The sequence below is a fragment of the Musca autumnalis genome, unplaced genomic scaffold (assembly GCF_047663935.1).
Source record: "Musca autumnalis isolate F117 unplaced genomic scaffold, ASM4766393v1 scaffold_2, whole genome shotgun sequence".
NCBI lineage: Eukaryota > Metazoa > Arthropoda > Insecta > Diptera > Muscidae > Musca > Musca autumnalis.
Window position 1 is genome coordinate 118,239,757 of NW_027411755.1, and position 26,946 is coordinate 118,266,702.

The 26,946-nt window shown below is 37.3% G+C and overlaps 2 protein-coding genes across 2 annotated transcripts; both read left to right on the top strand.

Moving 5' to 3' along the window:
* Ir25a (ionotropic receptor 25a) lies at nt 1–17,410 on the top strand. Its single transcript, XM_073969072.1, has 9 exons — nt 1–638; nt 8,220–8,369; nt 8,442–8,915; nt 8,980–9,217; nt 9,276–9,390; nt 9,756–10,001; nt 15,674–16,266; nt 16,328–16,843; nt 16,901–17,410. Exons 1-9 carry the CDS (start codon nt 530–532, stop codon nt 17,283–17,285), a joined length of 2,826 nt encoding a protein of 941 aa, XP_073825173.1. The 5' UTR covers nt 1–529; the 3' UTR covers nt 17,286–17,410.
* Nucleotides 17,411–21,246: 3,836 nt separating this feature from the next.
* Fnta (farnesyl transferase alpha) lies at nt 21,247–23,800 on the top strand. The gene is made up of 3 exons (XM_073965996.1): nt 21,247–21,560; nt 21,646–22,000; nt 23,121–23,800. The coding sequence occupies exons 1-3, from the start codon at nt 21,425–21,427 to the stop codon at nt 23,608–23,610; spliced, it is 981 nt and encodes a 326-aa protein (XP_073822097.1). The 5' UTR covers nt 21,247–21,424; the 3' UTR covers nt 23,611–23,800.
* The last annotated feature ends 3,146 nt before the right edge of the window (nt 23,801–26,946 follow it).

Here is a 26,946-nt window from a genome sequence, read left to right on the forward strand (position 1 = left end):
ATCAGTATAAGCACAGGCGCTCAGCCAACTATTTTTCTGGGTTAAATGATCAGGGAACAAGATGTAGAGAAAAAATTGTCTTTACTTTAACGAAAAAATCCAGTCTTCATTGCAAAAGGAGAGTCCACCTTTCAAATACGCTAGACATTGTTCTCGGATTTAGAAGATGTTTGGTTGCATTTCATTACACTGTGCGTTGTTATATATGCGTGTGAGTGATTTGTTGTTAACCACCCACGTGTAAACACAATTATCCTTTCATTAGCCATATCTGGTGGTCAGTCATTCTATCAGTGCAGCTATCTAAACGAAAAGGGAAACCGTCAACACATACTCATTAACAATAGGTTTTTGTGGTTATTGCTATCTCCATTGCCACAGTTTTTTTCAATTGAAGTTAGTTATATTTTAGAACTCGTCGAAGTGATAAGCGTATCCGGGAAATAAAAGTCCGTTATAATTTAAAAAAATTAATTTTAAAAAATATATATCTATATTTTTATGTGATTAAGGAAGAAAAAAATCTAAAATGATTCTACCCCGTTTAAAATTTCTTCATATTCTTTTGCTATTTTTAAAAATATTATCTCGAAGATATTTATTGGTATCCTCACAAACGAGTCAAAATATTAATGTTTGTAAGTATATATTACATATGAACAGAATTTAGTTGTATATATTAAATATTTAGCGAAAAATGTATACTATCTATACTATACTATGTACCTCTATCTATATTTGTATGCATAAAGTATTGATTTTTTTTTATACCCTCCACCATAGGATGGGGGTATATTAAGTTTGTCACTACGTTTGTAACTACTCGAAATAATCATTGTAGACCCCACAAAGTATATATATTCTTGATCAGCGTGCAATTCTGCATCGATATAGCCATGTCCGTCCGTCTGTCCGTCTGTCTGTCTGTCCGTCTGTCCGTCTGTGGAAATCACTCTAACGTCCGAACGGATAGACGTAGGTTGATGAAATTTTGGGAAAATATATTATATGTACGTAGGACTTTTGGTATTGAAAGCGGGCTATGTAGGTCCACGCTTTCGTATAGCCCCCATACAAAATGACGCGTGACGCGTCGTCGTTTTAAGGAATTTTTAAGATATTTGTCTTATTTTACCATCGAATTGGTTGTAATTTGGTATTTTGTGTCTCCAGAGGCCAAAAAACATTTCTTCCAAAGTTGGGTTATATAGGTCCACGTTTCGGTATAGCCCCCATATAAGGCACCATATGAAGTACGCGTCATTTTAATATATTTTGAGTGTATTATACCCATTTGACAACAAAATTGGTTGTAATTTGGTATTTTGTGTCTTCAGAGGCCAGAAAACATTCCAACCAAAGTTGGGTTATATAGGTCCACGTTTTGGTATAGCCCCCACATAAGGCCCCTTATAAAGTACGCGTCATTTCAATATAATTTGAATGTATTAGACCCATTTGACCAAAGAATCGGTTTTAACTTTGTATTTTGTGTTTCCAGAGGCTAAGAAACATTTCTACCATAAAATGTTTATATAGGTCCACGTGTTCATATAGCCCCCATAATACGATATCTCCCGATTTTCGATATTTTGAAGGTTTTAGCCTCATTATCACACCGAGATGGCTGAAATTTGGTATTTAGTCTTCTTCAGGCCTATACAACTTTCCCCCAGAAATTTGTAGGTATAGGTCCACGCCATCATATAGCCTCCATAGAACGGTACCTTCCGATCTTCGGTATTTTGAAGGTTGTGGCCACTTTAATCCACCGAAATGGCTGAAATTTGTGGTGGAGGGTATAAAAAGTTCGGCCCGACCGAACTTAACGCTTTTCTTACTTGTTTTAAATTAATATTTACAAAAGGCAATTGAAGATAGTTTTACTATTGCGCAGTTTGTTCCCCAGTTTGCAGACTAAAGATTTTAATGATATTCGGGATAAGAGATAAATAAAAAATTACATATATTACGTCATTTCTAAAAAAAACTTCTTCGTATATATATTTTTTAAGTTTGGACCCATTTTAAGCTAAGTTAACTTCCATCGGGCCGAACTTTTTATCCCCTCCACCATAAAATTAATTAAAACCAGATTTCAGCAAATGTAGCTGAAACTTTAAAATTCTTAAAATCGGGAGTTTCCGTTCTACGGGTGCCTTATGAAAATGTGGACCTTTACCGAAAATTCTTTGCAGGAATGTATAATTGTTGCCATTTCGGTTGGATAATGTGGCTAATACAAAAAATACATAAAATAAGAACATACCGTTCTATGGGGGCTATATGAAGCCTTGAAAATATACTGACAAATTTCCCCCCAACGAAGGCAAAATACCAAATTTTAGCCATTTCGGTGTGATAATAATGCTAAAACTTTTAAAATTCCGAAAATCGGGAGGTATATAGATATATATAGACGTGGACCTATCCTGACAAATTTCAGGTGGAAAGCTTTATTCCCTTAACGAAGACAAAATACAAAATTTCAGCCATTTCGGTGCGACATTGAGGCCACAAACTTCAAAATTCCGAAAATCGGTAGGTACCGTTCTATGTAGGCTATATGATGGCGTGGACCTATACCCACAAATTGCAAATGGAACATTTTATGCCACCAACGAAGACTAATTACCAAATTTCAGCCATTTCAGTGTAATAATGAAGCTAAAACCTGCAAAATACCCAAAATCGGGAGTACCGTTCTGTGGGGGCTATACCAAAACGTGGACCGATATAGTCCATTTTCAATACCAAACATCCTAGGTATAACAGAAACTTATATACCAAATTACAAAGCTCTACGGACAGACGGTCATGCTTATATCGAGCTCCGATTTACTCGCTAGTGAAAATTTGGGGAGTGGTGGTAATTTTTTTTTGGTTGCAATTTTTTGGTGTTAGTGTGGTAAGTTTATTTGGGGGTTGGGTAGGTTATTGTTTGGTGATGGCGATGGGGCAAGTTGCCCCTCTCAACTTGCTCGAAGTCGAGAAGAGTTTCACTCGGGTGTGGGATTCGAGGGAATTCGAGTGATTTTTGGATTTTTGTTGCTTATTTTATCAGCCTAACTTCAAAGCGCAAAAGTGAAGTTGTACTGTTTTCAATAGGACAGACCACAACGAAGCGAGGCTTCAGGCCACAAAGTTGAAAATTGTTGAACTTTTGAATTCTTCGCCTGGCTTCATTTTTGACATTTCGTTTCGACATTAAACAGGTTTTCAATCTGGAAAATAGAATTTGACTGTAATTTTTATGTTCGGTACTAATTATTTACGAACAATTCATATAAAAAATTGAATTTTATTTAATAAATTGAAATAATTTTGTTTATAGCGCCCAAGAATTTTACACTTCGATGTGTGATACCAAGAAATAAGCGGCCTGGTAAAGAAATAAGCTAAGCAGAAAAATTAAGCGAAGACCAACAATACATATATATACTTTATAGGGTCTCCGGCGAATATTTCGATGTTTTACACACGGAATTACAAATTTAATTATACCCTCCATACTATGCTAGAGGCTATAAAAATAAAGCCAAGAATACTTTTTATTTGTAAAGTAATGCAGCTTATAGTACGTTTATATATAACCGGATTTAACAAACCCACTGGGTTTCAAATGTCAATTCCATTGCCTATATTTCAAATAAATCCTCACAAAGAAAGTTAACCCTGCAAGGGACTATAATATAAACATGGCCTTAGTCTCACTTTTGTTGGTTTTATACAAGTATTTTTGGACGATATCCGTTTCAGACAATTTGGAGTCTATTTAGCCATGTCCGTCCATCTGTCTGGCTGGCTGAAGCATACGATAACTCTAGAATGGATTAACTGATGTGGTCCAAATTTAGCAAACTTAGATAAAGTTGGAAGATAGGTCATACCAGCGCATTCCCTCAGTTAACTTCCACACAGTATTTCGGAAAAGAGCAATTTAAGACCTGCTCTTGGATCGTTTTGATTTTATTTGTTACTCTCGGGGCCCTATTACGACGATACAAGTTTTTGCAGGGGCAAGTCCAGACATGCTGAGAAAATGACCCAAAAAAGGTGCAGCGGCTGGTGCACACAACTTTGCATATAGTAATATTTCTGCGATACTTAGATAAAGTTCGAAGATAATGCCTTTCGGTAAACACTTTTGCGGTATTACCCCTAAAAAACTTCCAAAATTCTCCTAAAAAGATACGCGCGATAATTCTTGAACGGAGCAACCGATCAGGTGGAATCATTGTGTCCAAACTTAGCTTAAATTCGAAAATGAGCCATATTGGTCACTTCTTAGGGTACATACCTTTACCACAAAAGTTCAGCATTAAAGTGCAGTTTTAGGTCTGTTCGAGGATAATTTTGGAAGTTTTTACCGAAACTACTCCTTGTGGTCATGTTACTTACTTGGGCCTCTACAGAACATTTGTTCTATATGCCGAATTAAGAAAAAATTCCATTCTTCTCTATGTTTTGCTTTTCTTTTCCAATTTGTAATACCGCGCTTTTCAATCTCACCTTCCACTTGTTTACTCCACCTTGGCCTTCCAGTTCTGTGTGTACTGCCATGCGGCCCGTATTTATACGCATTTTTAGTGTGTTCATCATCCCTCATTCTTATGATATGGCCTAGCCAATATATACGTTTAACTATACTCGTACTTATGTCGTTGTATAGCCGATACAGCTCGTGGTACATACTTGGTTTTGTCGTCGTTTACTGCCAGACCTACTTTAGCAGGTCTTCCTTCAAATTCCTTCCAACCTTCTTAAAGGCATTAGAAACTTCTTTTAATAGGGATCCCAATAAGGATCAGACTTATTTCCCTATAACTATAGCATACAGTCTTGTCTCCTTTTATGTGGACGGGACACAGTATGCTCACATTCCAATCGTCGGGTAAACGCGCACCCTACCAGATGGTCTACTAGTTCCGGTTTTGAACAACTCGGCTGGTAAGCCATCGGCTTCTGAAGCCTTATTAATGTTGAGCCGGTTTACTGCTGTCTTTAACTCATCTTTGCCTTGCGGTATACATTCAATACCATCTTTTGGGATTGGATCTGTGGTATCTTCGTCGTCTTCGGTAGTATTGGATAACAATAGTTTGGTCCCGCTACTGAAGCCGATTACACTTTTGCCGCCCGCAGCAACTATCTTTGAGGCTTTAGCCCTCCCCAGCGTTAGAAATATGTATCTATCAAGTTGGCGATCAGCATGGGTTTCATAAGCAGCACAGCGCTGCACACTATCTCCACACATATGAGTTGAGGACTCAATCAGAACAAGCAGTGTGATAGAACAGTGATGGTTTATCAAAAGCTCCACACTGTTTGAGGGAGGACATCGAACAGACAACCCTCCGGAAAAGTTTGAAACGTTGGATAGTCAATAACATGTGTGGACGCCAGTTGCATGTGGTATTCTGGAAAAAGAAGATCGCAACGTATGCCGATGATTGGACGATCTTGTCACGATATCACGTCCCTTCCCAGATGTAATTTGCGAGAGGTTGAACTCCTATTTGACTGATCTTACCATCTTCTTCCACGCGAGGAATATTGAAATATCCGCCATTAAATTTACGGCCACTCTGTTCACCACATGGACGGCAGATGTGAGAACAGAGTTGAATGTCATGGTCGATGGTAGCAGAATTCCGACCACAAACTATCACAAAATTCTAGGAATCACATTCGACAGCATGTTCATGTCGTCCGCGTAAGCCACAGTTGTCTGCGACCAGCTAAGATGTTGGAACAAGGTCCTCAAGTCTGCACTTGGGATGCAGATAAGGAAACCTTGTTGACCACATATAATTCGATGGGTCGGTCTGTGGTAAGCTATGCGCGCCAGTATGGTCCGCAAATATAAGTGCAACGCCATGGAAGAATATGCAAAGCTGTCAGAAAGCCACTCTGAGAACTGCAACAGGGTGCCTCCTTATGTCGTCAGTCGAAAATCTATGTGAGGAGACATAGATTCTGCAGTACAGCAACACAATGGTATGCTTTCGTTGCAGTACTTGTTCCGGTTTTACCGTGAAAACCATCCTAATCACCATATGGTGGATTGGACACCCTCACATAGGCATGTTAGGAGGGATCTTCATGATCTAGAAAGAGAGGTCCAACGTTACAAGAGAGAACCCCTAGACCAACAAGCCAATCAGGCAGGTTTAAATAGCATTCACGCGGATGCAGTCGTGGATGCCATAAACAACTATCGCACTAATGCTGCCATGACGAACCAGAGTAGTTTTGGCTGAACTACGCTCGGGATGGTGCAACAGTCTAAATTCCTATAGGGCAAGGACTTCTGTCCAGGATGTGGCACAGGCCCGCACGATACACTGCACCTTTTAAACTACCCTGCCAAACCTAGCCAGTTGATCTGTGGTTACATCAAAGCAAGCAATGGTATGCCACCATTTTTCCGCTGATGGCATTGAAATTCCAAAAGGTCGGGTGAAGAAGTTACCAATTACTTCTTCATACGACCTTTTGGTCGTTTTATCTGGAAAAGTGGAGCATGTACTTTGACGATAAACACCTTGAAGGCTTTGAATATCAAACCGCGAATCTATTAAAGTTAAGTTGGCTGCGTTCAAGGTGAATGATGAGAATGTCCAAAGAATCGCAGAAGGACTTCAGAATGTGTTAGATGTATTCAACCTGTGGGTATCAATTGTGATAATTGTTGCCGATGATGTTTGAATACCAGCTAAATGATAGGAGTTGTAATTCCACTACAGCAAATATCCGAAATGGAAGATCACAAATGAGCTGCATGGCTAGATTAAAGCACCAAACATCGCTTACTTCTTCGAATAAATATGCTTAATTGAAAGCAGCCTTCACCAAAGGTAAAACTGAGATTAAAGAAACTGGCGACGAAGATTCTTTTCCATCACTTCACTGAGAGGAGTAAGATTGCTTTTGTAAAGTTTAAGCAGATAACAAACATATGAAATGGCCGCTGGACTTCCTAGTTCTTATTGCGTTTATTCTGATGCCTGAAACATGGTGCAGGTTGCGTAAAATCTTTACATTACTTTCTTACTAATGGGCTGATCATTGGTTTAGCAGTCAATTATTCCGCTCTGAAGATTTTGTAAAGCTCTCAAATGCTTGAAGACCCATTGGAAAACAGATGAATTTCCAATCAGCATTGCCCAAAGCAACCAGTACTGTGAGCGTGTGATCAAAGTTATGCAAGACTTATACACCTTCTGTAGCAAGAAGGACAACTTCTCACAGAGATTCATCCTTTCCAATGACAACGTAAATATTTACTGAGCGCAAACTGCAATTCGGTAAATAGTAAATCAATTGGCAGTTGAACGGCGGGCCTAGATTCACCGCTTGTGGTTAGAATGAGGAAGCCATGAAAAATCTTACAACCGATACGGTTTGTAGAATCTTTAATGGTTAGAATGAGGAAGCCATGAAAAATCTTACAACCGATACGGTTTGTAGAATCTTTAATGTAGTGGTAAGAATGTATTGGATAATAGGCGTGCATAATACGCAGAGATGAAAATTACTCCAGAATGTGGAACACAACTTGAAAAAGTTTTGAAGCCTCATAATCTTCGTTTATAGGACGTTCATGCACGACTAGGTTCTCAAAACTCGTGTTAACAACTTTTGGGTCGCAAATAAAGTATGCCTGTAGATCGCATATAGTGCAATAACTCGGTCGGAAATATTTGAATTGAGAAAAAAATTAACTTTCGCGGTCCACTCGAATCGAACCCTACAAAAAATTTTTGAAAATCGCATCGGATTTTGTTATAGCTATATAGGGCTCAAAATACCCAAAATTGGCCAAATATGTATATTGGAGCTATATCAAAATCTGATCCGATTTTCACAAATTTTTGTAGGATTCATTTTTTTTGTCACAACAATGAACTGTTATAGTTTTTCCATCGATCGAATCATAATTGCGGTCTTTAGAGAATTTTTGTGAAGATGCACCTACCAATTACTATGGAAACGCAGATCGCTCGGTTGGTACGGTTTAACGTTAAGCGATCGCCATAAAATTTCATAGATCTATTTAGATCAAATGGAAAAAATTGAGTGGTAGGAGTTCTACATTTTTTTGGCCGTCGTAGTCGTTTTCCTAGAGGGTGAACAGATTTTTCTGTTTGTAATTTTTGAAAGGTTTGCATAATCCGATTTCTATCAATATCCACTTGCTATATTTTCATTTCCAGTATTCATTAACGAACTTGACAATGACCCAGCATCGAAGGCCATCGATATTGTGCAGACATATTTGAAGAAAAACTCCAATTATGGTCTGTCGCTGCAAATCGATAAAATTGAAGCGAATAAAACGGATGCTAAGGCTCTACTGGAATCAAGTAAGTCAAAATGCGTACGATTATGAATCAAGCATACAATGCCTGTTTTACCACTCTCAATTGTTTTTTCAGTTTGTATCAAATATGCCGAGAGTATTGAAAATAAACAACCTCCACATATAGTATTCGATACTACAAAGTCTGGCATAGCATCCGAAACGGTGAAATCATTTACCCAGGCATTGGGATTACCCACGGTAAGTGCATCCTACGGTCAGGAAGGTGATTTGCGACAATGGCGTGATATGGAAGAGAGCAAACAAAAATACCTGCTGCAAGTAATGCCACCAGCCGATATAATACCCGAGGTGGTGCGTAGCATTGTGCGAAAAATGAATATAACCAATGCCGCCATTTTGTACGACAACACATTTGTTATGGATCACAAATACAAATCGTTGCTGCAAAACATACAAACACGTCATGTCATTACGGCTGTGGCGGATGGTGAAAGTGCCAGAGCAGATCAAATTGAACGTTTGCGCAATTTGGATATCAACAATTTCTTTATATTGGGTAGTTTGAAGACAATTGGACAAGTACTTGGTAGGTTGGAGAAGCGCTAGTGATAATTTGTATTTAATTTTTAAATATTTTCCGGTTTCTTTAGAATCTGTCAAGCCAGCATTCTTTGAGCGCAATTTTGCATGGCATGCGATAACTCAAAATGAGGGTGAGGTAAGCAGCAAACGTGACAATGCTACTATTATGTTCCTAAAACCGGTTGTATATGCCCAAAATCGTGAACGTTTGGGCCAACTAAGAACCACGTTCAATCTTAATGAAGAACCCCAGATAATGTCGGTGTTCTATTTCGATTTGGCTTTAAGAACCGTTTTGGCTGTTAAGTATGTTTATAGTTAGTAATGTTGTTTGAAAACATTAAATTCATTTTGCACTTTGCAGAGATATGTTACAATCCGGGGCTTGGCCTGCTAATATGGAATATTTGGGTTGTGATGATTTTCAAGGTGGCAATACTCCAGAAAGAAACATTGATTTAAGGCAGGCATTTGTTCAGGTATGTTTTGATTAAAACATTGAAAAAATGTTTCAGTATATATGTACATTAGAGCTGACAAAATATCGATAGTCTGACTATAGTTTTGGTTGCTGTCTAAAGAAAAAGGATACTTTGGTCACCAAAAGAAGTTATGTGTCGAAATATTTAAAACATAATTTCTGTATATTTCCACAAATTAACTGTTGCTTTTATCGTTTTATAAAATTTTTATTCTAATCGTAATTCTCAAATTTTTTCCGAATCACGTTTGTTAATTTGTATTTAATTGAGTATAATTGTTATCGCTCCGCCACATTTGTTGTGTAATTGTTTATTACAATTGTTTGTGTATAAATCACAGATCTTTTTGGCTTTGATTTTAGGTTACCGAACCCACGTCATACGGTGACTTTGAATTAGTCACGCAACCTGGAAAACCCTTCAATGGCTACAGTTATTCCAAATTCGAAATGGATATAAATGTTGTTCAAATACGTGGTGGTAATTCGGTCAATAGTAAATCAATAGGCAGTTGGACGGCGGGCCTAGATTCACCGCTTGTGGTGGGAGATGAGGAAGCCATGAAAAATCTTACAGCCGATACGGTTTATAGAATTTTTACTGTTGTGGTAAGTATGTGTTGGATAAAAGAACCTAATAACATGCAGATATGAAAAATACCACCGAATGTGCAAGTCAACTTGAATATGATTTGAAGCCTCAAAATCTTCGTTTATAGGTCTTTCATGTAAGACTATGTCCCCAAAATTCATATTATCAACTTTTGGGTCGCAAACAAAGTATCCTTGTAGACCGCATATAGTGCGATAAGTCGGTCGGAAATATTTGAATTGAAACTAGCATCCATGCTCCTATCTGGAAGCGATTCTCTCTCGTAAGACTGCGGCCATATTTATATGGAACAGTATTTATATTGACCAGAGTCTTTACACATTAAAGGCCTGCGTACATAAGCTGCTTTGCCTGATTGCCTTGCTTACCTGCTTCATTTCTGACGTAATAAAAATAATAGAATAAAGACGAAATTTCGAACTGGGTTGCCATCAGTTGGAAATTGGGTCGGTCTTCTTTGTTCTTTTATTTTTTTATTGAAGCAGCAAAGCAAGGCAATCAGGCAAAGCAGCTTATGTACGCAGGCCTTTACACAGTGACACCGTATTCAAGAGATGGGAAGGGTTTATTGCTCTGTAGTTGAAACACATAGCATTTTCTCTATTACGCGTCCGTTGGGCGCCATTAATCGGCTTGAGGTGCTCATGTTGGTCGTACTCATTCTTCTTGACATTAGTCCTCTGGCATCTTCTCCATGGTTATAACTAAATATCCTTGTTCATGTTTGCAAAAAGATGGTGTGCGCCAAAAATCGTCAGTGTCCTGCTTCGCCTACAGGTTGCAGCGTAGCCATCTTCACCATTTATGCATCAAGTACATATTTTGAAGAGATTAATATTTCATTTTCATTATAGGCAATGTGAGCATAGTACGGTGTGGCCTTCCACGGTTCGGATTCCATGTTGTGCCTGATCGGACGGAAAGGCCAATTGCCTTATACGTCGCCAATGTTTCCTTATCTCTGCCATATGATGTGTAAGCTAGTGCTATGAGGACTTCATTCAAATTTTAATGTGACGAGTTGTACAAAAGGTTGTTAAAGACTACCCTCAGTATTTTTGATATGTACCTTGGGCAGGCGTATACTTCGATGACAATAATAAGCTCTAGGGTTATTTCTTGTGGCCGGGAAGTTAAAAGTGCAAAGGATGACTTTGTAGGGGATAATTTCATATTGCGCTTCTGGTAGAAATTTTTGCTGGTGGCTATGAAGTCGAAAAAAATTAAACAGTCTTGAGTGTACAAGTTAAAGAATGAAAAAATTGTCAAAGAACTTCTCCTTGCGTCACTCCCATTTTTGTCTTTGGTCATATTGACCTGTAAATCTTTCGACAATTTTTTCTCTCAAACACCAGGCTTCGGAACCATACCTAAGCACAAGTAGTGCCAGTGTCTTGTAAAGTGTTATTTTTGTTTGACGAGATGTGGCTTATGAACCAACTTCCACAGTTGGTCAGAGTTCTATGGACGCATTTCGCGTCGATACCATCAGCTTGGTCTTGTCGCCGTTTACTGCCAGACCCACTTTAGCATATTTTCGTTGGATCTTCTTAAAGCTATTAGTTAGTTCATTTACCGGTCAAAACATGATGTCAATATCGTCAGCATAAGCTAGTAACATGTAACCATTTCTTTTGACGTTTACATCTCGTATACGCTTTTCAAACAGTATGTTGAAGAAATCACCGGAAATGTTATCTCCTTGTTTAAAACCTATTTTGGTAATGAACTGTTTGGAGAGGTTCTTTCTTATTTTAACTGAGAACCGGGTATCAGTTAGAGTCATTTTACAAATTCAGACATGAATTGGAATGCCTTTGAACGTAAAGGGCTGTCGCAAACTGCTCTATAATGGACAAAAAATTTTAAGTGTTGATCTGCATCTCTTAAGTGTTTTGCAGGATTTGCAGCGCTTTAAATATCTGGTCAATGGTGGATCTGCCAGGTCTAAAGCCGGATTGGTTTGGTCCAATTATTTGGTTGACCATAGGCTTTATTATTTCGCACAATATCCCTGACACTATCTTATAGGCAATGGGGACCAGACTTACAACACTACAATAAAAGCATACATTCTTGTCTCCTTTCTTGTCGACAGGATGCTCAAGTCTCAATCGTGGGCTACGCGTTCTTCCTGCCAGATGGTGTTAACTAGTTGATGCATACACCTTATCAGTGTTTCGCCTCAGGTTTTGAACAGCTCGGCTTGTAAGCCACCGGTTGCCTTATTATTCTTTAACCGGTTTATTGTTGTATTTACCTCATCCTGGCCGGGTAGTATACATTCAATACCATCTTCTGGGATACGATCTGTGGTATTTTCGTCGTCTTCACTAGTATTGGACACCAATAGTTTACAAAAATGCTCTTTCCTCAGCAAACTATCTGCACCAGTTACCGAATTGATGTTTCACTCGTTGGTAGAATTTACGGACTTCATTCTGGCTCCTGTGCATTTTGATTTTTTTACCCTTGCTCTTTTCCATTTCTTTCTTCTTCCTGCGTAGAAGACGTTTCTCCTCTCTTTTCTTTTCTCCCGTTCACCACGCCTTGCTACTGATTGTAGAGTTGCCCTATATGCCGCATTTTTTCTCTTCGATAGCAGCACGACAACAACTTAGCTATACCACGGATTCCTTGGTGGAGGTCTCTGGTATCCAAGTATGAATTTTTCGGCTATTTGCATGGAGTGGGCAGTAATAATTGAAACACACTGCATTTTCATTATTTAGCATTCGTTGGGCGCCATTAACCGGGTTGAGCTGCTCATGCCAGCTGGTCGTACTTATTCTTCTTTACATTGATTCTGTTTGGCATCTTCTCCATGGTTACAACTAGATATACTTGCAAAAATATTGCCTGCATCAAAAATCATCAGTTTCCTGTTTTATTGTGTTTTTCGGGCCTATGCCGCATGGTGGCCAGATGTTTTGCACGGTTTCGACGATCTTTGCCCTATAGGAATTTAGACGGCTGCGCTGTCAAGTGTAGTTGAGCCAAAACCATTGTAGTTTGTCGTGGCAACTGACGCTCCTCAGCTGCTATAGATGGAGTATGTTCTCCGATGACCGCATTCACACGATAGTTGTCTATGGCATCTGTGTGAATGCTATTTATACTTGCTTGATATGCTAGTTGATCGAGGGTCTTTGCTACATGTTAAGAACTTTAGTAAGATACTCGACTCCCGGCTCGTCCACCTGTTTCAGCATTACCATGAAGATTCCATCGGGACCCAACGCTTTGGTGATTTAGCGACATTCGCAATATCATCCTCGGCAGGAAGAGATTTGATGCGACGTAGTACTCATCTTTTCGCCCTTCACTTTTTCCGGCTCCACTGTTGCAACTCTTTAGACTAAACTGTTAACTTCCAGTGACAGCTCCCTGACTCTGGTGTCACTAGGTCACTGAAGCTCAACACGCTCATTTGCTAATCCCGTCGCCTCTGCTGGGAAATTTTCAAACTTCGGGTATTCGATCAGTAGGTATATGGCGGCTGCAGCAGTTATGATGTCTCGTTACGTCCTTTCTGCTATCCGAACATCTGAAGTGGTGATTAGTGAACCCTCTGAAGTTAGGCCATTTAGCGTTTCCATGATGGTTGAAATTGCGGTATTCAGAGGTGATGAAATCGCAATAAGCTAGCTGCAATTATTGCCGAGTTTTCTGCACCGCCGCGACCTTGATATTCTTCAGACTCTTGAAATCCACTATTACCTCGATCTTACCTCGTAGTGCATTGCAATTAAATTGCCTTTTCGGGGATTGGAACAGCAACGGGTGGCTGTAAGTGCTGCTGCTGTTGGGGAACTGCGGGGGAGTAGCGTATTCATATAACGACGACTCAATGGGGCCTGTGTTCACGCAGCATGCAGCTACATAGTCCCTGTCGTAGACCTTCGCATGGGCAAGTGTAGAGCAACCCCTTAGGTACACCCACTCCTGGCATTACATCTCCCCGAAGGCTGGATATGAGTGAAGATGCGGATGTGACAAACCTGGTCCTGGGTTTTCCTCCGTCTCGACACGGACCAAAAGGCATGCTGCTCCCCACACAGAAATAATAATTTAATAATATAATAATAATTGTTCCACAAAAATCCCAGAATTGACAACGGAGATGTCTCACATATCGATAAGTGCTCCCCGATTCAAATTAGCTCAATGATATGGGGCCTACAGTTTATCGCCGATTCCTAAGACATCACTTGTAGAGATGATTTACATGGCTGAAATACTCAGAAAATGTCACCAACGTTACTGAGGGGTATTCGCCACCGTTGAGAAAATTTGGCCGGGGAATCGAACACATGACCTTCAGCGTGCAATGTGGGTCTGCATATCATTGCACCATGGTAGCACCCGACACAGAAAAACGATACAAATACAAACATATGTACACTGAGGTGGCAGCCGGTGACTGGAGCACGGGTGTTGTGTGGTTCCGGGTCAATCCGGTATTGTTGTTCATATGTATTTCTATAAGATTGTATTGTATGTATTTCTATAATTTTAGCCGTTTAGTTCCTACTCAGTTTCAGCTTGCTTGGTTGGAACTTTTTTGAATAAGGGATCGAACCAGTGGTTGAAAGAAGTACAATTTTATTTTAGAATTTTGTCAATACATTCCAAAATGTGTCGATCGTCGAATTTTGGTCTTCACAACTTTTCATTGGAAATCTATTTTTGTTTACTCAACAGGATATTGGAATTGATAATTCTCATATTTCTGATTCAAATGCCACAACCATACACATAACCACTCAAACTTTAAGACGACCAGCAACACGTTCTTCTGTCTGAACTTATTTGCTATCGGAAAATGCATAAGTTTGATGCACGACGACCCAGACGAAGTATGTATGATGTAGAATCATTGCTATGTACAAATTTTCTAATAAATATCTGGATATCAAAAAGAAAATCTTCTGCGTCTCTTTATGTTCAATGGGCGATTTTGATGTTGTGAGGGGAAATAGTGGAACACTGGTGTTATGGATTTAATTTGACGTCAAAGCAGGAGGCTTGCGATTAACGCAAAATAATTTTGTTTAAATGTACTGGATAAAATCTTCATACAGTAGCATTAAAATTACAACTATAAATATCATTGTTAATGCTTACCGCAGTTTTTACCTCTCCTTCGACTGTAAAAAGAGAAATACGAAGAATAATGGCATTGCAATTTCCAAATGCCCTAATCAGAAAAAGTCGAAGAGAGAGAATGGAGGAAACCGTGATAAACATTTACATCACAGACAGTACTAATATGATAAGTCACAATGACGATCGATAACAATACATTGCCATCGTTAACACAATAAAGGCGCTTGGCGGCAAAGTCAATAATACTAGAAAAAAAATAAAATTAAGACATTTAAATAGTGTCGTCCTGTAACATCTTGTTTGTGGTCCTTTTTCGACCTGTGCAACAACATCTATTGGTTGTCCCTAATAATCGTGCCCATTTAAGATTTCATGTTAAAGGTGGGGTTCCTTCCGTTGTAAAAATTTACAGAAAATTGTTTTAGTTGTGGGGTTTCCATTATTTCGGAGTACACACTTTTTTCGAAGTGCTTCAAACTTACTAAGTACTTTGTTAAAAGCTTTCGTTTCGCACTTCCATTCCTCTTTATTTTTAATTTGACTTCACTTCTCTTTCCAGCAAGCACCATTTATTATGAGAGATGAGACCGCTCCCAAAGGCTACAAGGGTTATTGTATTGATCTGATCAACGAAATTGCAGACATTGTACACTTTGATTATACCATCGAAGAGGTTGAAGATGGCAAATTCGGTAATATGGATGAGAAAGGTGAATGGAATGGTATTGTTAAGAAATTGATAGATAAAAAAGCCGACATTGGTCTGGGATCAATGTCTGTAATGGCTGAACGTGAAATTGTCATTGACTTTACTGTACCTTACTACGATTTGGTCGGTATCACTATAATGATGCAGCGCCCCAGTACACCAAGCTCCCTGTTCAAATTCTTGACGGTGTTGGAGACAAATGTTTGGTTGTGTATTTTGGCAGCCTACTTCTTCACCAGTTTTCTCATGTGGGTCTTTGATCGCTGGAGTCCTTACAGCTATCAGAATAACCGAGAGAAATACAAAGACGATGATGAGAAGAGAGAATTTAATCTGAAGGAATGTTTGTGGTTTTGTATGACATCGTTGACACCTCAAGGTGGTGGTGAAGCACCGAAAAATCTATCTGGGCGTTTAGTGGCTGCTACTTGGTGGTTGTTTGGGTAAGTTGCCCTGGGATGTTTAGAAGAACATTTAACTGACCCATAGTCACCATTTACCTAGTTTCATTATCATTGCTTCATATACTGCCAATTTGGCTGCCTTCTTGACCGTGTCACGTTTAGACACTCCTGTGGAGTCTTTGGATGATCTTGCAAAGCAATACAAAATATTATATGCTCCACTAAATGGTTCATCGGCAATGGTTTATTTTGAGCGCATGGCCAATATTGAGCAAATGTTCTATGAAATTTGGAAGGATCTTTCACTCAATGATTCCCTGTCCCCTTTGGAAAGATCCCGTTTGGCAGTTTGGGATTATCCAGTCAGCGACAAATACACGAAAATGTGGCAAGCTATGCAAGAGGCTCAGTTGCCTGCCACCCTAGATGAAGCTGTGGCCAGAGTCCGTAACTCAACCACAGCAACCGGCTTTGCATTCCTGGGTGATGCAACAGATATCCGCTACTTGGTAATGACTAACTGTGACCTACAAGTGGTGGGAGAAGAATTCTCCCGCAAACCCTATGCCATAGCGGTGCAACAGGGTTCCCATCTAAAGGACCAGTTCAACAATGCGTAAGTACCACAATTTAACCTTAATCTGCAGTTTTTTTCTCATCAATCAATTTTCAGCATTTTAACACTGCTCAATAAACGACAATTGGAAAAACTTAAAGAGAAATGGTGGAAAAATGACGAGGCCCAGGCGAAGTGTGACAAACCGGAAGACCAATCCGATGGTATTTCGATCGAGAACATTGGCGGTGTATTCATTGTGATTTTCGTTGGAATAGGCATGGCTTGCATTACCCTGGTCTTTGAATACTGGTGGTACAAATATCGTAAAAATCCACGCATCATAGATGTGGCCGAAGCTACAGCTACACCGCCTGGCAAGGATGTAAAGTTAGCAGAAGGCATTATATTGGGTCAAACCGGCAAAGATTATGAAAAGGCGAATGCTGCTCTACGTCCTCGTTTCAATCAATATCCACCAAATTTTAAACCTAGATTCTAATTGTGCAGTCTGTTTTCGAAAAAAGCAAAACGTTAACGAAATTCTCTAATTTAAATGATTATTGTTTAAATCGATAATCCCACACATTTGACGTTGTATTCAATAAAATGCACTCTTTAAAGGTTTTATCAGATTTTGAATTACACTGTGCAACACGAAAATTATTAACCATATTCTGACACCGCAGCATGATAGAAGACCAAAAAAGAGAGGACACATGTCTCGCCGTTTTTTCGTATCTCATCAACTTTCGCGGTTATAGGCCTCCAAAGGTTTGAGGCTTTGATGTAAAAAGGGTCATTTAGTCAGGACTATATCTTCCAAACCGTTAGGAAATTTGAATTTATCTCAGAGGCACAGTTATAGCTCTTGTCTTAAAGAACAAAAATTGTGAACACATATAATCCATCAAACTTCATCTGCAAGGTCAAAATGGCCATGGTCAAATTTCTTTTAAAATTTTTCCCAAGTTTTGTTATCCAGCTATCAAACCGACCAAACTTGAAGCAAACAACCAACTACAAAAATGTACATCTTTCTAGAATATACGACCTCTGTATAGACGGCTCCTTAATGTCAAAATAGAAAAGCAAATGTGATTTGTATCCTGTTTTCCCTGGTTCTGGTCCACAGATACTAAACCGTTCAATATTCAAGAAAACAACCAACAAATGAACATATCTCAATGTGTTCCCTTAAGTTGTGCTTGGTTTACATTTGCGAAATCCACTGGATTTCAACTGTCAATTCCTCTGCGTATACGTCACATGAAAACTCATCTGAAATCAATTGGAATTCATTTGACGTTTAAGCAATGGAATTGTCAATTGAAATCGAGTGGTTTCAAGAAACCTTGCTAGTCTGACCATCGACTAATTATGCCATATGTATGTTGTTATACACAATTTTAAGATGATTTTCGAAATAAAGCATTAAATTTCATATGCATCTACTTTGTCCCGGCCCACACTAGAATAATTTCACTGAAATTTTAACATGAAATTATGAGTCTCTAGATTGAGTTCCATAGTAGAGTAAAATCATTAAATTGCTGTAATGGAGAATTCGGCTTAAGAACACCTAAAGGCCTGCGTACATAAGCTGCTTCGCCTGGTTGCCTTGCTTTCCTACTTCATTTCTGACATAATAAAAATAAAAGAATAAAGAAGGCCGAGCAAATTTCGGACTGGGTTGCCCTTTTCTTTTTTATTCTTTTATCAGAAGCAAGCAAGGTAAGCAGGCGAGGCAGCTTATGTACGCAGGCCTTAATTTCATGAAATTTGTTAATGAAATTTACTCTAGTGTGGACCGGGACTTTGATAATTGGATATGTTTGAAATCAACAAAAAATAAATGTAAACAACGGGGTGTATTTCAGGATTTCATGAAATCCAGTGGATTTCGGAGCATAAGTGTAAACAAGCTACTAAAGGCCGGCGTACATAAGCTGCCTTGCCTGCTTACCTTGCTTACTTCTGATAAATGGTCTGTTCCTTTACTTTTAAAAATGGTAGCAGTGGCAGAAAATGGTAAAAGTGGTAAACTGCTATCATATAAATTGTATGCTATTAAAAGTAAGGGAAAGTTTTACAGGTTAAAAATGGTAAGAAATGGTAACCTCAGGCAGGTAAAGGAACAGAGCAAAAAGAATAAAAAGAAAAGGGCAACCCAGTTCGAAATTTGCTCGGCCTCCTTTATTCTTTTATTTTTATTATGTCAGAAATGAAGCAGGAAACCAAGGCAACCAGGCCTTAAAGGCCTGCGTACATAAGCTGCCTTGCCTGCTTACCTTGCTTACTTCTGATCATGGCAGAATTACCAGGTAGTGGCATCACACCAGCTGATCGAATATGAAAAGTCAAATCCCTTTATAAAAAAATTATTTTTGTTGTAATTTCCCCAACAACATAAAGAAAGTTTTGACATAACATATTCAAAATTTTACGATGCCACTACCTGGTTAATTGTGACATGCTTCTGATAAAAGAATAAAAAAGAAAAGGGCAACCCAGTTCGAAATTTCCTCGGCTTTCTTTATTCTTTTATTTTTATTATGTCTCAAGGCCTGCGTACATAAGTCCCGGTCCACACTAGCGTGGATTTCATTAAAAAATTTCATGAAATTAGGTGTTCTTAAATCGAATTCCCCATTACAGAAATTTTATGATTTTACTCTACTATGGAGGTCGATCTAGACACGCATAATTTCATGCAATTTTTTCAATGAAATTACTCTAGTGTGGAACGGGACTAAGCTGCTCTGCCTGATTGCCTTGCTTTCCTGCTTCATTTCTGACATAATAAAATTAAAAGAATAAAGAAGAAAAGGGCAACCTAGTTCGAAATAAGCTCGGCCTTCTTTACTCTTTTATTTTATGTTATGTCAGAAATGAACCAGGGAAGCAAGGCAACCAGGCGAGGCAGCTTAGTCCCGGTCCACACTAGCGTGAATTTCATTAAAAAATTTCATCAAATTAGGTGTTCTTAAATCGCATTCCCCACTACAGCAATTTTATGATTTTATTTTACTATGGAGGTCGATCTAGAGACGCATAATTTCATGCAATTTTTTCAATGAAATCACTCTAGTGTGGACCGGGACTTATGTACTCAGGCCTTAATACTGGTTCTACATAGTAAAGGGGTGTTTACACCAGCCATCAATGTCATATGACCCGAAATAAAAACATTCCATATCTGCCCACACAGTCAATGTATATATTATTTCCTTTATTTATAAAAAGTTACAGAGTTTAGATAAACTTGTAAATTATATAAAAGTTCACGAGGAACATAGGGCGTCAATGTAGGGACGTAATTTCACTGCATTTTTGCTGGTGTGGACGCAAAAAGTAAATGGCGTAAGGAAAATCTCCAATATTGCACACATTAGCGACTGTATAACGATGCATGGTATAAGTGAAGAGGTAAATGAAAACAATCTATAGAGCCCTTGTTTTTCCTGAATTCCTAAAACGTCAAAATTAGTAAACACAAAAGCAACAAGTGGGTTTGTTTACAATACCATTTTTTAGCGTTTTATATAAAACGCGAAAAATGAATGAAGTGTCAAGGTTTCTCCACATAATCGAGTTGTGGATATGATAAAATGTTTGTTTCAATGCAAATCTGACGAATTTCTTCCATACAAATGTTCTAAAAACAAATTTAAAAATCATTGAATTCGATTGTTTTTAAAATTTTTTGGCATATTATTCAAACAGCACACACACATACACAGTTTGTGTATTGATTGTTTTGACGTGTTAGGAACAGTCGAGAAAAAAAATAAATTGACAGAAAGCTTTAGCTAACCTTTCTTATTAAACCATGTAACGATGGAAATTTTCAGGTCATATGACATTGATGGCTAGTATAAACACCCTTAAATGCAGTGGAATTAAATGGTTCGTTCGATAACCCAAAAGTTTGTTCAAATTTTACAAAATGCTGTTCGATGAAAAACTTGTTCAGTAAACGAATAATGAGAAGCAGTTGCAAGTACTTGCAAGAATTTGCAATTCATATAAGGAATGCATGAATTACAACAACTAACAAATTTACAAAAACAACATTGTTCTTATTGAAAATTAATTGTCAAAGAAAATATTGAACAATAGGGTCGTTCCAAAAATTTTCTCAAGAAAACATAAATACATTTTGAAAATCCTCCAAAATATAACAAATTTGAATCAAAATGTAAGAAAAAAGCATTCAGAACTGTCGTAGTTCATTTTAATTACACGTTTAGGATGAAAAGCAGTATTTTATGGTAGCAAATTTCGAAGTTTCAAATTTCATGAGTAGAACCTATTACATTTTGAAAACTAAATTTACAAAAAAGTAAGAATACAGCTGATTGTCTCTTCTACCTTATATAAATATGCCTTGCATCGATGTTTTTTGACAAACGGTATACGTCGTAATTTAAGTCTTCTTTTGAACAAAAAGTGGCAACATCACATAGCATGAGTCAGCTGTTGTTGAATTGTCAAAATATTTTTTTTTATTGGAAAAGATTGACTGGTCGGGTCGGTTTGTGAAAACATTTGGAGTATTAATCATATCACAGCTTCAAACCGACAAAGACCGACAAATCGATATACGTGCTTATTTTAAAGTTTATTTAACAAATCAAAATGAGCGATAGTTCGGATGATGAGTGGAGCGAATCCTTTGTACCATATAGTCAACGCAGTGAATGGAAAGATGTGACGCCACTGCCACAGGATGATGGAGAACAACCAGTTGTTTCTATTGCCTATAGTGTCAAATGTATGTATACCGCGGTTAGGGAATGGTGTATTGTTTTTAAATATTTATTATACATTTTTGGGGTTTTTTTTTAATTTATTTGCAGTTCGTGAAATATTTGATTATTTCCGAGCCATATTAGCACGCAAAGAAAAATCAGCTAGAGCTTTGGAGTTGACAACAGATGCATTGCGCCTTAATCCAGCAAATTACACGGTATGGCAGTATAGAAGAGACATTTTGCGGGAGTTGGGTAGCGATCTGAACGAAGAGTTAAGTTATATTGAGGAAGTAATTACGGAGAATGCTAAAAACTATCAGGTTTGGCATCATCGTCGTGTTATCGTGGAAATGTTAAATGATGCCTCCAAGGAGTTGGAGCTGACGGAAATGGCTTTGCAAACAGATGCCAAAAATTATCATGCTTGGCAGCATAGGCAGTGGGCCATAAGAACATTCAAGTAAGTTGGAACAGTAAATAGGGCGCAAGGTAAGTTTGTATGCATGAGGGAAAATCAGGATACTAGTTACCCCTTCCTATTATAATAACGAGTTTGCACTTGATTGTTTTGCAAAAATCGGATGGTTGCCAGTGTGGTTGTTCAGTTTTGTCCTTCATGATACAACCACAAAATTGTATGTGGTTGTTGGACAGCAATCGATAATTCCGAAAAATTGGAAGTCAAAGCTGACCGTGTGTACCCCGCTTAAGGGTCTTGAGAATGATATTGCCCATTAAATTCAAATTCAATTTATTTTCAATACTTTAAGGTCAATAACTCGTATTGTTTACAACAAGACATTAGTATGTAAATACATTTCATCTTCATGCTATAATTAGAAGTTAAAAATAATCAAGGAAATAATTAGCATATAGTATCGAATATGTTTATTTGTAATGGTTTTTATTTTTGTTTAATAAAGCATTGACAATATCATTGAATATCAGGTTCTACTAAATTTAAGCGTTTCGTAAATGACACGTTTTACTCTTAATTAATTAAATTCCTCACGTTATATAAATATTATATTTTATATTTCCCGTTGTACATATACATAATTATTTTTATACTTTTTTGAGCAGTCACATATTTAAATAATATTTGGTCTGTTCCAGAACTGCAAGAACCTACTAATTTCTACTATTTCTTTCGATGGCATAAAATGAGCAGGTCAACTATGCTCGGATCGAAATTAAATTTTTATCACAGGTAGATCTTGTCACCCTGATCACAAATATATATAACATTGCGGAAGTCCATACTTCCCGAGATATGGGCCTTTGAAGTTCCAAAAATTCCTTTGTTAAAGGCCAGCTGATAAGAGAACAAATTTAAATTAAAAAAAGTTGTTCCCGTGCCCTAGATTCGCACCCTGTCCATAGGAGAAAGTCTTAAATGCCCGGTCGAAGGCCGGCTACTTAAAAAAAATACAAATTAAAAAAAAATTTTTGAGCATAGTTCGTCAACTCAACTTGTTCCTTAAGTAATTAAAATTAGTGTATAACAAAGGAATTGTCCGGAATTTGCCGGAAAACTAATAATTTTTACAAGGTATTAATTGCTTTTCTTTATTTTTCAGCTTATACGATGACGAGCTGGCATTTACTGATCGCTTAATATCTGAGGATATACGCAACAATTCAGCATGGAATCAACGTTTCTTTGTACTTAAACATTTCGGTTTTACACCAGAAGTAATACAACGTGAACTGGAATATACTATGAATCGTATACGTATTGTTAAGAACAACGAAAGTTCCTGGAATTACCTTAAAGGTATTCTGCGACAAAGTGAAAGTGGTTCACTGTCACAATTTCCCCATGTCATAGCATTTTGCGAAGAACTGTACAATAATAATTCTAGATCACCGTACCTTATAGCATTCCTGATTGATGTTTACAGTGAACAATGTTTGGTAAATTCGGATGATGGAGAACGTGAAGCTTTGGCTCGTAAAGTATATACACTTTGCGACGATATGTCGAAAAAACATGATGTAATACGTCGTAAATACTGGCAATATGTTGCCGATCAGTTAAAATCTAAACTAGATTCGAAACAGCTGTAAAATGCAATGCTATTCATCGAACACTGAATATTTGCATATACTGCATACGAACAGAAGTTAACTGTAGGTTTAGGTTGCCATCATTCACTTTCCAGAATTGCATAAAGTCGGATTTTTTTTAAATGTTTGTGATTCAATTTCATTGTCTATTTTTTTAATAATAAAAAGAAAATACTATTTACATAATAAATGACATTTTTTGTTTAGTGTTTTGATTTATGAAAGACTACTCGCCTCGCTACTGTTGTTTAGTCAGGTCTGTATGCTTTACAAACATACGGATTTGTTATCTTCCACGATATAGTTGCGTATGCTGTGAACGTGAGTGTTTAGACATGTCAACAAAAACCGATGTTATCTAGAAAACAATTTATTACCTTGTCCATCCAGATGAAGGGTTTAACATTGAACTGTTTATCAGGTTTGTTCTTTTTTGCATCTGTGAATACAAAAATCTTTGTTGATTATTTCTGATATCTGAACAACTTGGTAAGGACATAGCCTGCATTGTGCTGCCAAAACTAATAAAATGTTAACGCTTCTTTCACAATTTGAAACTTGTCGTGAAAATATTTACTAAAGTTTTTTAATAAAATATTTTACATTCACTTTGTCGGTTTTGTTGAGATGTGTGTTTTACTTTCTATTTGTATGTAAGTCAAGCTTAATCTGTTTTCAAATAAAATAAAAACCTATTTGTCCCAAAATCCGCAGTTTCTATCTTGAGATGATGGACTAAAGAGGTAAACATCGAACTCGACCTCCACATCTGCCGACAGGTTACCTCAACTTCCAAAAGCCATGAAAATGTTAGGCTTCACCCATGGGCGTAGACAGAAATGCTATTTGGTCGTTTGGTCACAAATCATGCAAATTGCACCCCCTCAAAAAAACTCCCAATAAGACTAGATTTCCCGTATGAGCTCCACAGTGGGTCATTACATAGTAAATACTATAACAAATACAACTCAACAACAACCACATAGACATTTGTTTTTGTTTGTAATGTTAGTGTCAACTGTATATGGGGATTTCTGAGTGAAATCGGACACTTTTTCAACATGTGGTTTTCGATTTCCTTTATTTTTTGCTGTGGCGATGCTGCTGATTAACAAAACATTTTAGTACATTTTCAATTTTTTTTGACTAACGGTTCCAGAGATATCGCGCCTTGAAAAAGTCAAATTCCGTAAAAACTACATGCAAAGAAATACTCATAACTTCTTTAATATTGGTCCAAATGGGACCATCTTTTTTTTTTGATTTGTTTGTTTTTTTATCAGCTATCGAAAGAAATATTTAAAAGAAAAATGCACAGTGGGCTTCAATGCAATTTTCGGGATTTAAAATTTAAAATCAATTTTTAAACATGATTGCACCCTTCGATTTTTTCAAAAAAATTTTATGTTAAACTACGATCAATTACAAAAATTTTAAGCCCTATGTGGTAATGGGATTCGGACGATTACTATTTTTTCTGAATTTTTTAGGAGGAGCTTACATGTCATTGATATGAAGAAGTCTTTATGGGAAATAGTTTTTTTTTCTCAAAAAATATATATCCCTAATATACATCGAACATAGAAATAAATATATAAAATATCGTATGGAATTTGACACTAACATTACAGCCTAGTTCAGTCAACTGGGTATTGCTGTTACCTTATATTGTTCTACCATGATAATTTATTTGGCACAACTCTATATAAAATCAAAACGAAGAATTTGTGTTGCCAAAGTTTTGAGCAGAACTGTATGTATGTACATAATTATTGCTAAATGGTGGCAGATGTTCTCTTATCATCATAAATAATGTTTATCATTAGCAAAATGTTTCGTCGCTTCTTTGGAAATACAATGCAGCAAATTTAATCAGTTGCTTCTTTACATGAAAATAAATATAGAAGTTATAATTGTAAAGGAGGAATGAGGTAACAATGTGAACTGATAAATGATACGTAATTAGAGGCACATTTAGTTTCTGTGGAAAATATATTTTTTGGCCTTGATTAGACTCTATTTTGTTGCTGGTTTTATCCTGTGGATATGTGGAGAGGTCACAGTGCTTATACTGTGGTGGTAACGTAAACATATACCCAGCAAACCAAGATCGGAAAAAACATCCGAGTTCGGACCGAATTCGGTCAGAAAGTCGGAAAAAACATCCGAGTTCGGATGCGAGTTCGGTCCGAACTCTGGCCGAAAGTCATATGGCGTGGTTGACATGTTCTCTGACCGAAATTCGGATGAAAATCGGAAGTTTTTGCAGACTTTCGGACCGAATTCTGATGAACTATCGTATGAATTACTGATTTATTAACCAACGTTCTGAAATATATGGGTCCGAATTCGGAAGTTTTGGATCTGTGAAATATGTAAAACAATTTTTATTAAGGGGTTATCCCTAGTTGTGCTGACCAAAAATTCATTTTTCATAATTTTTTTCAAAGAAACTACCCATATTTTTATGTCGTTCTTTCTTTCATCTGAAAGAGCACATCTTGTCTTGTGGTAAATGGCTACCTGCGAAACCCTTTTTCTGCAAAAGCGATTGGGGTTGCCAACGATAGCTCGAAAACGGATGGGCCGATCTAAGTATATTTTTGTGATCGTTTTAAAAACTTAATAATCTTGTCTTTAAGCAAAACGGAATTTTAATATTTAAAAAAAATGTGAGCTGTCAAAGTCAAAATTTCGATTTTAACGAAAAAAATGACCCTTGTCTCGCTTAAAGACAAGCTTTTTATGTATATAATAAGATCGTCAAACTATATGAAGATTGGTCAATTCGTTTTCGAGCGATCGTTGGCACCGACTTCAAAAATGTCATTTCGAGAAACTCGCGTTTAAAGTTTAAATGCTACATACAAATCACAATAAATTGTTCCCTTTAAATGTTCATATCTCAGGCAATTTTTTCGAGTTGAATGCGGCATACTCTACACTACCTGTAATTCAAAATAAGCCAATAATTGGTGTGTCTTTTTACTTACTAAATGTTGCTGAAACACTTTTTTCAGCAACTTTTTCTTTATACAACTGTCAGTTTTAGAAACATTTGTAATAATTGGTGTGTCTTTTTACTTACTAAATGTTGCTGAAACAATTTTTTCAGCAACTTTTCCTTTATATAACTGTCAAAATTGGAAACATTTGTAATAATTATTACAAATTATCGAGTACGCAGACAGGCATAATTATTACAAATTATCGAGTACGCAGACAGGCATAATATTTTTTCGATTTTTTGAAAGTGACAAAAATACATGTCTTCACATACATAAAAGTATTAAGAAACTTAACTTTGACAATATATATAAAACATATGACTTTCCA

Excerpts from the sequence above, each read along its gene's own strand:
- Ir25a (XM_073969072.1), top strand. The coding sequence starts at position 530 with ATGATTCTACCCCGTTTAAAATTTCTTCATATTCTTTTGCTATTTTTA. Across the intron at positions 8,370-8,441 it reads TAAGGCTCTACTGGAATCAA|TTTGTATCAAATATGCCGAG; the intron begins GTAAGTCAAAAT and ends TTGTTTTTTCAG. Across the intron at positions 10,002-15,673 it reads ATAGAATTTTTACTGTTGTG|CAAGCACCATTTATTATGAG; the intron begins GTAAGTATGTGT and ends TTCTCTTTCCAG.
- Fnta (XM_073965996.1), top strand. The coding sequence starts at position 21,425 with ATGAGCGATAGTTCGGATGATGAGTGGAGCGAATCCTTTGTACCATAT. Across the intron at positions 21,561-21,645 it reads TATTGCCTATAGTGTCAAAT|TTCGTGAAATATTTGATTAT; the intron begins GTATGTATACCG and ends ATTTATTTGCAG. Across the intron at positions 22,001-23,120 it reads TGGGCCATAAGAACATTCAA|CTTATACGATGACGAGCTGG; the intron begins GTAAGTTGGAAC and ends TTTATTTTTCAG.